The 15,909-nt window shown below is 32.9% G+C and overlaps 2 protein-coding genes and 1 long non-coding RNA gene across 6 annotated transcripts in view; all 3 read right to left on the minus strand.

Annotated features, from left to right (window-relative positions):
- Positions 1-3,608, minus strand: part of LOC145323958 (sorting nexin-13-like) — a 79,361-nt gene extending 75,753 nt beyond the window's left edge. For all 4 annotated transcript variants that reach the window (XR_013881150.1, XR_013881149.1, XM_080166572.1 and 1 more), the window contains exon 1: positions 343-3,608. The gene's annotated coding sequence lies outside the window, so the exon portion shown is untranslated. The remainder of the gene's footprint in view (positions 1-342) is intronic.
- A 959-nt stretch (positions 3,609-4,567) lies between these two features.
- Positions 4,568-10,140, minus strand: LOC145323960 (uncharacterized). Its single transcript, XR_013881151.1, has 3 exons — positions 10,057-10,140; positions 5,891-5,988; positions 4,568-4,610 (listed from the first exon to the last, which is right to left on the minus strand). It is a non-coding gene; the product is annotated as an uncharacterized LOC145323960 (long non-coding RNA).
- A 51-nt stretch (positions 10,141-10,191) lies between these two features.
- On the minus strand, positions 10,192-14,189 carry LOC145324613 (leukocyte surface antigen CD53-like). The gene is made up of 8 exons (XM_080167195.1): positions 14,127-14,189; positions 13,715-13,781; positions 13,272-13,382; positions 12,848-12,898; positions 11,806-11,897; positions 11,282-11,365; positions 10,645-10,744; positions 10,192-10,307 (listed from the first exon to the last, which is right to left on the minus strand). The coding sequence occupies exons 1-8, from the start codon at positions 14,187-14,189 to the stop codon at positions 10,192-10,194; spliced, it is 684 nt and encodes a 227-aa protein (XP_080023321.1).
- Between the last annotated feature and the right edge of the window lie 1,720 nt (positions 14,190-15,909).

The following is a 15,909-nucleotide window of genomic DNA, read 5'->3' on the forward strand; positions in this document are numbered from 1 at the left end:
GTCAACTGACCGAAATAGCCCCACCGGTGGGGTTATTCCGGTATAGGCCAACCGCCGCCCTTAAAACCGATTTTTGACCGACTTCTAGTTGCAAGATCTTAACGGGACCAAGACAGGCTTCTTCGTTATTGCCATATCGTTCATTTGCACTTTTAAAAACCGGAAAAAGTGTTTGGGAAGTATGTTTTTTTTTAAGTTGAAGCAAAAAATTGACCGGAATAACCCCGCACTACCCTATTTATTAATATTAAGTTTAATATTGAATGCTTTATTACTCTAGGTACATTTCTTAGTGTTCTTTTGTAGATGTCGTCATCCTTGACATATTTCTTAAATACCTACCTATACTCTGTACAGAATCTTATAATTCTATTCAATTCTCCATTTTGAAATCATAATTTTTTCCTGAAAAACATTTGAAACAGTTGTACATCATACAAAATCAGAAAAACAAAAAACAATGAAAAATTTATGTTCCCAAGACGTCGTCAAGAGAAAAATCAAAATATTAAAAGAAAAAATCACATACAAACTTAATAATATTCAATGTTTTAGCTCATTTTATATCCTTTATTTCATTTAAGTTATATTTGTAAAATTGTTTCTTAAGGTTCATCGTTCTAATCGCTAAGGAAAATTAGATATTTTTTATAGAAATTATCTTTTGCAATGTAATAAATCCTAGACAATATCTGTATTGCTTTAAAAGAGAGATAATTATAATTTGTATATAATTTTAAATTGTAGAACAAAATACAATAATCAGATTGTTTATTGATATATTTTGCTTTGGCTTGCAGTTGTACCTTAAATGAGTTTAATTGTATATGAATAAATTAATAGTATATAATATGTTACGTATTCATGTAAAAATGTAATTTTTGGGCGTTTTCCCCTGAAGGTACCTAGTCTTCCACAGATACCTACCTTCCCATATTTTTAATAATATGAACATTAAGGACAGGAGGGGGGGGGGGGATGGTTTTGGCCTTTCTTTCCCTTTAGGTCAGGTAATGTTAAACTCTCAACCCCCCCCCCCCCCAAAAAAAAAACCTCCATTCCCTATTTTCATTTTTTTTAAAAGGGGGAAGATTCTGTGCTCGTTTGACCCTTTAGGGGAAAGTACCTTTTTTTCAAAATAAAGCAGAAGATGTCTTTTTAAATCTTTAAAAAAGCTTAAATAGAAATTTGGTGTATCTACAATGATTCAGTTTAAAAGAATAACGCTCTTTGCTAACCTCTCTTTAAAACATTTAAAAATAACTAAAATAACTAAAATATACTTGAAATACAAATAAACGGAAGACTTAAAAGTAATGATAATACAATATTCAATTTAATTAACATAGGATTTTTTTGATTTCTTTTTATAACAAATATAATTAAAAAATAAACAAATAAAAATCAGATTAGTTATAAAGAGAAAACGATAATAATAAATTTTGATTATTTAATAGGTAACAAACTAGTTAGATTTATAAAAAGAGAATTCAATCATTTCATTGTAAGTAGATTCATCTTATTGTTTTAAAATTACATTTTACTTTTTATAATCATCACTTAATAATTAAGACTAAACTCATATTAATTTAACTATATCTAAAATGATTACAATATTAAAGAACACATTTAGGATCAGTAAAGCATTTTTGGCAATTATAAAAGTTGTATTTTTTGAGATTTTGTTAATACTAGGTAGCATTTAAGCTACAGAGAGATTGATTTTTGTTTACCTACTTGAAATTTTTTCTGTATGGATTAAAAAGGGTGTGAGGCATTTTTTAACCATTTTTGTCAAAATTACAAATATAATTTTGAATTAGATAGTGAAAAAAAACTCTACCCTCTTTTCTTTAAGTTAATGTGATAATGATTGCCCCGCAGGGTTAAAGCCCACAGGGGCTAGAAATAGATGAAAAGCTACTGTGAAAATACGACGAAACTCGCTACTTCGTTTTCTTTTCATGATACAAATTTTTATCATTTGCAATAAAATAATGTGTACTATATTGTGTATATTACTATACTAGGTAGCTTATTGACTGATATAATGCCAATAAAATAACATTTCATATTGTTGTACAATAACATAGTGAGTTAAAATAACGAAACACGACACTTTACACAATATTTTAAATTTTTTTCATTTAATGAACAAGAACATATATAAGGGGAAAGGTAGTCAAGAAGTTTTCAACTCTACTTTCTTTTTAAGGGACACAAACCGATTTGAAACCATAGTTCTATACCAATCACCTACAAAAAAGTAAAAAAGTTATAATATGTAATTAATTCCAGGAAGAAAGGAAGACAATGGACTGTTTATTACACTAGTCCCCAAAGTTTTTAATAACGTTTTCTTATTCGTTGCTTTACCAACTTTGGAAACTCTTAATGAATTTTGATTGGAAGATTCATTAAGTTGAATGTCAACCAATAATTGTAATCTACGTAAGAGAGAATTTAGTGTATCATCATTGGTGATGTACATTAATTTATCGGCAATTGTCTTATCCCTTTAGATCCCTGAAAAATATACTATTAAACTGTAGATTTTTCGACCTTCCCCAACAACATATGACTTGATCATAAATCACTTTATAACTTTGTACACACTGATTAATTACAGATAACACATTTTTATATTTCAGATCTAGGGCCTTTTTCAAATAGGCCTACATATTTGACATAAAAGGCCTAATAATTATAATTAGGGCCTATTTCACTACATTTAGCACTATTATTTAATTTCTGACAGTGGGTATAAGCTTCATTATTAAGGCAAATACGCTATTTCTAACTTTAATCATTTTTTTCACTTCAATTAATATTTTAACCAAAACAGAGGATTGAAAAAAAATTTAATGAAAATATGTATTATAAAAGGTTCCAGAACAAACGCTGGAGTGACTAACGTCGTAGTGGACAAACGCAGGAGTGTCTAAAATATTAAATTGATTAATTATTTTATTATATACAGGTTAGGTTAAAGAACCCCCGGGGCTGCAGGGGTTAGGCATTTTAACCTATTAGATGCTTTAAAATATGTAGGTTAGGTTAAGTGTCCACTCCGACGTTTGGTACTCCTGCGTTTGGTGTGGGACCTAAAATTTGGCACCAAATTTACCTACTCAAATATCTAAGTTTGTAAGTGTCCCATTTGATTTTGTGAGAATGAACTTATATAAGCTACTTTCCAGTATGGCTTTGAAACCGATTAATATCCGCTGGATTAGAACCGGATCTCAACCCTAGTAAAAACTCATGTATAGCATCGTATTACACACAATTTTCTACGAATATCAAAATACAAATCATAAAATTAGTACCAGTTTTGTTAGCCATGGGACTGGTTTAAGTCTTTTAATTTTTCATTTTAATATCCGCGGAAAGCTGTCTATAATACGATGCGATAAAAAAACTATTTACTGAACTTTCTCTTCCTTTCTTTCAATCTCGCTATCAATCAATTAAGAATCACTTTAATATGGATCTTAACCTCAAGTTAGGATAGGTTAAAATGGATCTTGTTGATGGTAGGATAGGTTAATATGGATCTTGATAATGGTAGGATAGGTTAATATGGATCTTGATGATGGTAGGAAAGTCTCACATCAGAATAACGTACAGCCTCTTGGTAACTAAAACAGAGGTAGATTTTATTTAAAGGGGTAGTTGCACGAAATGCAGTTGAACTTAAATTTAGTTAACCGCATATTTTTTCCTGTTAGTGTTCAATGGTTAAAACTTTATTTATAAGGCATATACCTAATTTCAGTATTTTACCTTGTAGTTTTTAAAACATCAAGGGTTGGAAATAATTTTCTTGTAAAATATGCAATCATATTTGTGTAAAAACTATTTTGAATCATCTACAAACTAAATTTCTATATGTATATTACTATACCTTGGGGGTGCTTTATGTAGCAATGGTTTAGAATGATCAGGGGTAGGTATTGTAACTATCTATCAGTATCTATCTATCTATGAATCTCAAATCTATCTATCTATTTTACCTTGGGGGTGCTTTATGTAGCAATGGTTTAGAATGATCAGGGGGAGGTATTGTGCCGACAGGATAATTCTCTACGCGACTAAAAATAAATAAAAATTTACGGTTTTTTTTTGCAAAACTTGTTTTTTAATCATTTTTCATCGAAACAATTATTCACCTACTTTATCGTGAAAGTCTGTATTTCATTCATTGGGCTGTTTATTTAGTAACCAAAATCTTGTAATGACGTTTTCTTATTCGTTGACCTAACAACCTTTGGGACTTTTACTGAATTTTGGTTGGTTGGTTCATTTAGTTAAGTGTCCACTAATTGTAATCTACATAAGGGATAATTTTATGTATCATCATTTGGGATGTACAGTACATCAATTCATCGGCCATTGTCTTATCCCTTTAGATCCCTGTCTAGTCTCCTACCTGTAATTGCTGAGCTCGACCTCGAAAGCCTGGTAGTCAGGGTTGAATGGGGGGTTCTCATAGGCAGTGCTGGCGGGGGGTGACCCGTAGGGGCGCTGCACCCCACCTCCATAGGCTGTGGCGGGGGTGTGGTGGGGTGGTGGTGCCCCAGGCTCGTGGTGGAAGTCATCGTCCGCTCCTAGAATAATTAGGTAATGTAAGTTTAAATACTACCAGGTAGGCCCCTAGCATATAAAGAGTTGTGAAAAAACAGAAAAATAGCCTTAAACTACAATGAGAACCATAGCGGTCCAGCGGTTGTCGAAATCTTTTACTACACACAAAAATCATATAATATAAAGGGGAGGGAGGAGTAGGCCTTATCGCAAATTTTACCTAAAGATATCGGAAACCACTGAACCGATTGAGTTCTATACTTGAGGAATAGGATAGCCTCCAACGAGCCCGGAATAGTTTTAGGCTCTTTTATTTTTAAATCTGTGTATCTGTTATCTAATTTTCTATCTATCTATCACTACAATAAAACTATCTATCTATATATCTTACCTATACAATATTCAGAGGTATATGTTATACAATTTTCTATCTATCTAACTCTACAATATCTAGCTATCTAGGTATTTATCTCTCTATCTTACCTATACTATATTCAGAGGTATCTGCGTATCTGCTGTTATCCAATTTTATACCTATCTATCTGCAATTCATATACATTAAACAAGGCTATCTAGCTATCTTACCTATTAGGGATGGGAATCCGTCGAATTTTTGGGCCGGATTCGGATTCCGGATTCTGAAGGAATCCGTCAAAAAAAGTGACGGATTCTTGCGGATTCCGGATTCTTATTTTTGGCGGATTCCGGATTCGGATTCCGGATTCTAGCAGTATTTTAAAAGGCCGTCCGTCACAGAGGGATAGCTTTTTTCATTAATTTAACACTATGTTACTTGGTTGAAGCCTTGATTTGTTTAAAGTGTTAAAAGTGTTAAACATTTACATCACATTAGTAATTATTAAAATTTGTTATGTACAAAAAAATTTAAGAGGGAGTTGTAAGAAAAAACTCAAGACGGTAAATTTAGCCTACCAATTTAGAATCCGGAATCCGCTATAAAAAACGGATTCCGGATCCGGATTCGGATTCCAAAATAGGCCGAAAATTGGGCGGATTCCGGATTCCGGATTCGGATTCCGGATCCGGATTCCCATCACTATTACCTATACTATATTATTATTCAGAGGTATCTGTCTATCTATCTATCTTACCTATATTATCTTCAGAGGTATCTGCTGTTATCCAATTTTCTATCTATCTAACTCTACAATATCTAGCTATCTAGGTATCTATCTATCTATCTCACCTATACTATATTCAGAGGTATCTGCGTATCTGCTGTTATCCAATTTTCTATCTATCTATCTCTACAATATCTAGCTATTTAGGTATCTTATCTTACCTATACTATATTCAGAGGTATCTGCGTATCTGCTGTTATCCAATTTTCTGCCCCTTTGCTGTTCAAAAGAACTTGTCACAACGAAAGCAAAAATCAACCTGAAATAAAGTAATGTGTATTGTATATTCTGCACAAGATTAATTTTTTTACCCTGCTGAAACATTTTTTTCCCCTCCTAGTTTTTACAGCAAGGAAGGGGAAAAAATATTTCCCTTCCCCCCCTTTAGCATGGTCAAAGGGGGGAGGCGGATGTGCCACTTTTTGAAACCAAAACTAAAAGACAACAAAGGAACTCGACTAAAAAAAGAGTTACAGGTCTGAGATTTTGCATGGCAGTTGCTTTATAGGGGTACAATATGGAACTGTGAAGAAACGGAGGCGCAACCGCCGAAAACCGCCGTTTCCCGCCGAATTTTTTTTGCAATTTCTCGGCGGTTGCACCGCCGTTTCTTCACTGTTCCATATTGTAACCCTATAAAGCAACTGCCATGCAAAATCTCAGACCTGTAACTCTTTTTTTAGTTGAGTTCCTTTGACTTTTAGTTTTGGTTTCAAAAAGTGGCACATCCGCCTCCCCTCTTTGTAGAATATAAAGGGTTGAAAAGTTCAAACAACCACAAAAGGGTTTGAAAAGTACAAATCAAAAATAAAGAGTTGAAAAAGTACAAATCTTTACTAAAAGGTGAAAAAGTACAAATCTTTACTAAAAAGTTAAAAAGTACAAATATTTACTAAAAGGTTAAAAAGTACAAATAAACAGTATGGGGTTAAAAAGTACAAATATACAGTATGGGGTTAAAAAGTACAAATATACAGTATGGGGTTAAAAAATACAAATCTACAGTATGGGGTTCAGAAGTACAAATCTACAGTATGGGGTTAAAAAGTACAATGATATACCATAAAGCAGAATGGTTACTATAGGAAGAACAAAACTGACACAGTCTCCAGAAAAGGTTCCAAACATTTCAACCAATAATATTATCATGCAATTGGGGTTAATTTGTTACTTACGAGAGTAGTAGGATTGATGGAATACCATATAATAGAATGCAGACTGGCCAGCCAATTTTAAAAATAAAAAACGTACATAACGTACACAAAAAAAATACGTTACGTACATAAAAAAAAGTAAAAAACGTACAAAAACGTACATTCCTAATAAAAATAAGTTAAATAATTTCCTAGTTACCTATTATCAATACATTTAAGTCTACTAGCAGCTACCTGTAAAGGAGAACCATAGCGAACTGACAGACACAAGATATCCTATTACTCTATTTAAAAGAACTAGCGTCTACGCTCCTAAAGGCCTCTAGGGGCACTTGAGGAGGGGAGAGTTGAATTCAATAAAAAAAAACATGGATGACAACATACATAAGTAGCGAAGCTCAAAAGTTATTTATAGACATCTGGAAAAAAATTAACTTAAAATCAGTGAGCAATCAAAATTCATTTTTGAGGGGAGGAGGTAGTTTTTTTTCTAAAGTCAATTTCTCTTAGGAGGGTGGATGGTGATACTCTTCCTCAAAAAAGTTATAAAACTTCCAAAAACCTATGAGAGGCTATCCTGTTAAGGAGAACCATATCAGTTCCGTGGTTAGCGAGATTCTTTGGTTCAAACAAACAGACATCCTGTTATTATGTACAAAGTATATCCTATTATAAGGACCAGCGACTACGCCCTTAGAGGCCTCTAGAGGAACTTGATTAGGGGGGGGGGGGAGTTGAATTCAAAAATCCATTTTTTTTATTTAAAAATAAAAAGTAAGAAACAAGCATGACAACATCCATAAGTAGCGAAGCTCAAAAGTTATGGATGGAAATCTAGGAACTATATAAACTATAGAGTAGTGTCGTAAAAAATAAGCATTTAACTTATTTAAATAAATCACAAAACCTTTTAAAAATATATAATAACGTGAAAATCTAGGAATAAATTCAGCCCCCCAACCAATAAGCAAATCTCAATGAAATTTAGTGGAAGTATTAAGAATGAAAACTAATACAATCCCTGAAAATTACAACCGTCTATCAGGAATATGAGTAGAGAAAATCACAAAAACCTATACATCTAGGAATCGATCTAGCACTGCAACAAAAAGACAAACCTTAAAGAAACTTTTTGAAAATATGTAGAATGTAAATTTATTTATTCCCTGAAAATTTCAGCCGTCTATCTTAAATAGAAGTCGAGAAAACCATGAAAAAAAGAAAATCTAGGAATAGATCTAGCACCCCAACCAAAAGGCAAATCTCAATTAAAATATGTAGAATGTGAACTTATTCAATCAAAAAACAGGAGCTGAGAAATTCACTTTTCTCCGATAGCATAATGGACTGACAAAGTGATTATAGAGTAGCTTCGCTAATAAATTTTTTAGTGAGGGAGGGGGGAGTAGACCACCCCCATTTCTGATTTCAATTTTAAAAAGAAAAAATAGGGGAAGGGTGGTGATTTTTTTCTAAGAGTAATTTCTCTTGGGAGGGTGGTTGTACCCTCTCCCAGGACCTATGAGAAGCTACCCTGTAAAGGAGAACCATATCGGTTTAGCGGTTAGCGAGAACCTTCGGTACAAATAAACTGACACATACATCCTGTTATTACGTACTAAGTATATTCTATTTAATAAAGTAGTAAGTTTTTTGTCTGATGCTTAAGTTTTTCATAACTACTTCACACAGTTACCGAGATGGTTTTAGACTATTTTTCTATCATTTTGAATACAGGTTCTTGAAGGGATATGGAAGGACAGAGAAAATAGCCTACAACCTCACAAAGATCATGTCGGTTCAGCAGTTAGCGAGATTCTTCGTTACAGAAAAAAAGGATTTATAGGATAAACATATAATAGGATATAGGGTTATTTTGTCTATTGCTAAAGATCTCAGAAAATACTAGTCTTTAATACAAAGTAAATCAATGCCTGTCTGTCTAAAGCTTAAGATCTTGGTAACCGCTGAACAGATAGGGTTGTAATCTTCAGGGAATGTATCTACTGGTCCTGTGGTAGTATTAGGCTATTTTCTAAGAGTGTGGGGAAACCCAACCCCCAACAAAAATCAACCACCCCTCAATTTATTTTTGTAAACTAATGCAAATCAGCGGGGTGGGGGAACCTCCACCACACCCTGGGGCGAAGCCTAAATGAAAAAAATAATCACAATCTTTTTTTATATTTTTTTTGACAAATTTCCAACAAACGATTCTATAAAAGAGGGGACGAAGCCTCTAGAGGCTAGGGGCGAAGCCTCTAATCCTAGTAGAAAGTAAAAAGCTTTAAGTGTCCCTCCCCCAAAGAAAATAGCAAAAAAACATCACAGGACTATTAGGTATATTCCATGAAGAGTAGAGCCCAATAGGTTCAGTGGTTACTGAGATATTAAGCTTCTGATATACAGACGGACAAGCAGACGGACAGACATCATTCTACTTGGTATTATAGATAATATACTATTTTTGTAATACTTTTTGTACAAATACAAATAAATATACAAATACTTTTATACTTATATTTGATTCTTATTCTTTAAAAACTGAAGATACCAAAAAATAAGACTTCTTACTCCTAAACTGAGCACCATATGATATCTCGGAAAATTTACCCAAGTATATAAAGAATTTGAAAAAAATTATCGTAAAATCTATTAAAGGGGTAGTTGCATGAAATGCATTTAAACTTGAATTTAGTCAACTGCATATCTCTTTCTGTTCAATAGTTTAAACTAAATCTATAGGACATATATTTCAAATCCATAAATTTAAACTGTACGTTCTAATAACATATATGCATAATTTACCTACATATTTTTGTTCTATGAAAATTGAAGAAATTATTGAATTTATTTGATATAATACACCTATTGTTTTTTGCAAAAATTTTCGTACAAAACATACAAATTACTTTTCTGCTAATATTTGATTCTTATTATTTTTAAAAAAACGTAAAACGTACAAAAATACAAATTTCAAAATACGTTACGTACACATATCAAAATAACGTCCAGAACGTACACAGATTCGATGCGTAACGTACAAAACGTACACTCTGGCCAGTCTGAGAATGGTAACAATAGGAAGAAAAAACTGACACAGTCCCCAGAAAACGTTCAAACATTTCAACCAATAAAATTACCATACAAAAGGGGTTAATTTTATTACTTACGAGAGTAGGAGTATAGATGGAATACCATAGAACAGAATGGTAACAATGGGAAGAACAAAACTGACACAGTCTCCAGAAAAGGTACAAACATTTCAACCAATGATTTTACCATGCAAAAGGGGTTAATTTTGTTACTTACGAGAGTAGGAGTATAGATGGAATACCATAGAACAGAATGGTAACAATGGGAAGAACAAAACTGACACAGTCTCCAGAAAAGGTATTGTCAGGACGGGGCTCGTACATACATTCTAAATGTTTTTAACACATTAATAATATATTTTGTCCTAAATTTATATATTTTATATTTTACAAGCAAAAGTTAGAAGGGAGGGAGGGGACAATGAGCTGTTTATTACACTAGTCCCCAAAGTTTTATAATAATGTTTTCTTGTTCGTTGGCTCAACCACTTTGGGGACTTAACTGAACTTTAATTGGTTAGTTTTTCAATATGAGTTGTCCATCGTTTCAACCACTAATTTTAATCTACAGAAGAGGTAATGTTATGTGTCATTATTGGGGATGTGCATCAATTTATCGTCCATTGTCTTATCCCTTTAGAACTCTGTTTAAAAACAAGGACGCACCTAGATCAGGAGGAATACAGCAGACTTTAGGAACTTTGTAAGAATCTGGCAGCTTTGCAACTTCCCAAAATGTCCAGTCATCCTGGCCAATTTTGCAACACTAAAACAAAAACAAGATTTTATAGCTGAAATAGGGGTGTACACTTTACATTATTCAACCTAGTCAATTTTCTTCCCCCCCCCCCCCACCTATTTTTTCCAGTTATATTAAAAATACGGAATATTTTCATTATTTTGAACTATTAAAAAATACATTTAACACCCCTGAGATAAAGTAAGGTTACAGAATCTAAAACATTTTTTGCATTACTTTCTAATCTCAAACCCAAATTAACCCAAATTTTTCTAATCTTAAACCCAAACTTGTTTTTGGGCTCTATATATTCTTAGGGGTAGAGAAGGGCAGAAAACAGACTAAAACCACCCCAAGGCTAGGTATAGGATTAAATAACATAGGGAGGGGGAGGAGAACGTACATTGGGATGTAATTAAACTGATTCCAAAGTTTACAAACAAATCATTATTCATCAATAATTTCGATCTACAAATCTTTATCGAAATTTGTGGTTTACATCAGAGTATCGTACATTCTCTTAAAGATCCCCGGAGAACCTAATTTTTTTTAGTGATTACATACCTTGGCAAAACCAATGAGCCAGTCCCACAGTGCAGTCATAATCTCAGAATCATCGCCATACAGATGTAAGGATTTGGCCAAACCCTATAAAAGATTCAATAGTTAGTAGCAGCGCTGATTTATAATTACAAATGTTCCTCCTACAGTTCATCTGGATAAAGGAAATGTAGTCACATTTGCTGTCACAAATCTATTTTTTAACTTAGAGTATCTGTCCATCTCTTTAGCTATTTGAGGACATCAAATGATCATCCCCAAAGTAAATCTTTGAGCCTTATTTAATAAATCTCACTAATAGTCATGATTTTTCCATCATTAGGTTATTTTTCATCCCTCAGTCTGGGGACAATGGACCGATTATTGCACTACTATAGTCCCAAAAAGCTTTTAATAACGTTTTCTTATTCGTTGGCTAAACAATTTGAGATATCTTTGATTGGTTGGTAGGTTCATTAAGTGTCCAAACGTTTCAACCACTAATTGTAATCTACAAAATTAGATCTCTGTCTAATAAGAGAACTTACCTCTTGAGTAACATTCATAACTGGATATGAATAGTTATAATGTAGATAAATCATTCCTCCCACAGACCCACCAAACATAACAAACTCAATCACTGAAAGAAATGGATTTATTATTACTTGGATGTTACACCAGATTTTGATATTCTCTGATTAAGGGAACAGTGTAGCGGGCTTAAATAACGCCCCCAACCCCTGTACCCCCACCCCCTTCCTTCGTAATGGATTAACGGCCCTACCAATCAAAGACAGGGGAAATAGCAACCTAAATAGGATTGTAACCCTCACACCCCCATAAGCCTCTAGGAGCCTAGCCGTAAGTAAATGTATAATGTAACATGAAGTAAGGGGTTTTTTTTTAATGCAACCATCTCGTAATCAGTGAGCAAATGGCACTTACATTTCGAATTTCTATCTGAAATTTTGCATGAGTAATCCTTTGTAGGTCTATTTTCCCTAAAACGAACAAAAAGTTGAAAAAGTAACGGCTAACGGCTCAGCCGTTTAGCCGTTTTTTGGCTATTTTTAAGGCAAATCTGCCATAAGTTATGTAGAAATCAACTTTTTGAAACATATTTGTGCTTTAAATCATGTGAAATGATACAAAAAAAACATTTTTAGATTTCTAGTACCAGCAACTAGCGGCTAGAACCGTTTGAAAACGTTTTGGAGCAGCATAGAGTATTATGTGGAGATAGGTTTCGTGATGATTTCCCTTGAAAATAGTTTTAAAAATGGCTAAACTGCTGAGCCGCCAGCCGTTAGCCGTTACTTTTCCAACTTTTTGTTCAATTTAGGGAAAATAGACCTTCCAAGGATTACTCATGCAAAATTCCAGAAAAATTCGAATTCTAAGTGCCATTTGCTCACTGATTACGAGATGGTTGCATTAAACCCCCCCCCCCCCCCCTTGGCAACCCGGCAAATTTCAACAGCAAACCCAACGTTAAATTTTTAAATAAGCCAAGAATACCTAAATTGCTATTATACTTAACAGTAATGAAAATTACAATATAATCAGTAAATGTAATATTAAATATGTCACCTATAAAGCAACCAATCATGCAACTCGACTTTACAGCTGTTCCACAACATCCTACAAAATTAGAAGTTTTAGAATGGAACAGGGGTTATTTCTTTTGGTAGGATCAGTGCTATCGTGTTTTAAATGGACGTACGGACATTCTATTTACAAATATAGAGTTGCCACGCTTTCTAAATTATACCTGACTGTTGTATGAATCATCCTGCAAAGTTTGAAAACGATAGGACAAATCTATCACGTCTACACAGGTGAGTATTTAGAAGAATGCCAGAAGGACCAGTGCTATGGTGTTTTAAATGGACGTACGGACATTCTGGTAACAATTATAGAGAAGCTACACTTTCTAAATTGTACCTAGCTGATATATGAATCATCTTGCAAAGTTTGAAATTCTGACATGTCTAAATTAACGAAAAGAACTTACCTAAGCATGTGAGTATTGAGAAGAATGCCAGTAGGACCAGTGCTATGATGATAAAAGTAAACAGTAGAGCAGTCGGGTTACTTGTAGAGAGGCTAGGCTCTATATGTTTCCCTAATAAATAAAGCATTAATGAATAAAAAGACAGTTTATAATAAATAGAAAAAGTCTAGATGGTCAATAACTTATTTGGACCTAAGAGAATACAACCTTAAAACAATTCAACCATATGATAAATTATAAATGTCCAGATTCAAAACGATAGGGCAATTTTTCATCTTATTAAAAAAAATAAGTCATTTTTAAATTCTTATGATCATTACTTAGGATCATTGGTGTCTGAAATGCATAACACGCGAAATATGGAAAATGTTCCTACTAAAATTTTTAGGACTAAAAGACAAAGGTTGCAGAAGGTCAAGGGTATATTTAATAAAAAAAACTACCTATAAATGTATCTTCTCCATTGAATAGTGCGTAAACAACCAGTCCACCAACCGCCAAAAATCCAAGCTGAAAAAAAACAAATTTGAATGATGAAAAAAAAGAAATATGTTAAAAATACATAGGTAACTTACCTACTTATTTATATCCTCTTCTGTTATTTTAAGCAATTACCATCACAGTGTATAATAATATCATAACCAGACCATTGCCCCTTTGTGAAGCCTAACATCATCCAATAAATTTGAATTAGAAATGAAATAGCCGAAAACCATCCCAGATGCTATGTAAAGTCCTCCTTCAGGGATGTACATCGATTTATCGGCCATTGTCTTATCCCTTTAGATCTCTGGGTTGTATTTCATCCCTGTACATGATAACACTGTAGTAAACAGACACAAAAGAATAACTTACACAAGCTATGAGGTTACAAAAGAAGAGGACAAACTTAACCACATCCACACAGCACCGCCACATCTTGAGTTTTCAACCCGGTTGGGCCTTTGCACTTGAGTATTTAGACTTTATCACAGTCTTTTAAGAGGAAATTTGGCATTGAGATATTCTGAAATAGAAAGAAATAGAAGATTATATAGATGCATTAGTTATAGAGTAGCTATAATACATTTTTCCTACAAGGTTAAAAACCGCCACATTTTTTTTTTGGGGGGGGGGAGGGGGATATTTAACCTTTCAGGGCTTTTGTCTTTAAGTATTTAGATTTTATCAAAGTCTTATAAGGAAATTTGACGTTGAGATTTTCTGAAATAGAAATAAATAGAAGATTATCTAGTTGTATCAGTAATAGAGTAGCTACAATATATTTTGCCTACAAGGTTAAAAACCGCCACATTTTTTTTTTGGGGGGGGGGGGATATTTAACCTTAAGGGCCTTTGTCTTTAAGTCTCTAAGCTTTTTTACAGTCTTATAGGGACATTTGGCGTTAAGATATTCTAAAATATAAAAAAAATAGAAGATTATGTACTGCATTAGTTAAAGAGAGGCTACAATAAATTTTGCCTACAAGGTTAAAAACCGCCACATTTATTTTTTTAGGGGGGGAGGGGGGGATATTTAACTCTTTAGGGCTTTTGTCTTTAGGTATTTAGATTTTATCACAGTCTTTTAAGGACATTTGGCGTTAAAGTATTCTGAAATAGAAAGAAATAGAAGATAGATGCATTGGTAATAGAGTAGCTAAAATACATTTTGAATATATGCAAAGTTGATTTCTTACAATGATAGATACTAATAGTCTATAAAATTGCTTTGCTTTTTTGAATTATGAACTTGAACTTACAATGATGAAATTCAAAGATTAATATTGCTCATGGATTAAGTCAGAGACTTTAAGAACAATGGTAGCGCAGCGCATCAATATAAATATAAATTGAAACGATTGGAAAGCCACTATCGGAGTCTTGTATGTGAACTATTCTGTGTAGTTTTGTAGAACGAGCAAGAAGAGCAATTAACTTTTTAACAAAGGAAAAAATTAAGTGACACTGTGTAAAGCGTAAGAACATACTCTAGTTAGTAGTTATAGAGTAGCTGTGCTATGGAAATTATAATAATATGAAATTAGGAATCCAATAGAATTTAATAAAACGATTTTTAAGTCTATTTATACTTCGATCTTCAATCCCTTATATCTATAATAAACACAACATATGATAAAAATCATATAGCAATAAAAATGTTATTCGAGCAATAATTTAATTTTATGATAGAAAAAATAATATGTACATTATGATGACAACATTTATCAATTTAATAGTTTAATATAAGCATTCATTAAATTTTAATTCATTGGTAGGGCAATGGAATATAATTTCCCGTTTCGCTTCGAAACCGATTAATATCCGCTGGATTAGATTTAGAACCGGTGCTAACCCATACTGAAAAATTAAGAAATATTAAAATTAGTTTTGTTAGACCGTGCCTTTGGCAACTCGGGGCTAATTAAACTGAATTAATCTCACATTTGTATATTTTTATATCCGCGGAGATCTGTTCATAATACTATGCGATAAATAACTATTCAAGTGTTAGTCATTTGATATTTTAAAAATGTTAAAAAACTGCTTATATTAAAATTTGTGTGTAAGAAAGTGAAACTTGAAATCATTGAAGTGTACAATATCAATTGTATTTAAAGAAGTACAAAAAGTCTAGGGATCTAAAGAGATAAGACAA

The sequence above is a fragment of the Acartia tonsa genome, chromosome 7 (genome assembly GCF_053477335.1).
Source record: "Acartia tonsa isolate MP-2025a chromosome 7, ASM5347733v1, whole genome shotgun sequence".
Taxonomy (NCBI): domain Eukaryota; kingdom Metazoa; phylum Arthropoda; class Copepoda; order Calanoida; family Acartiidae; genus Acartia; species Acartia tonsa.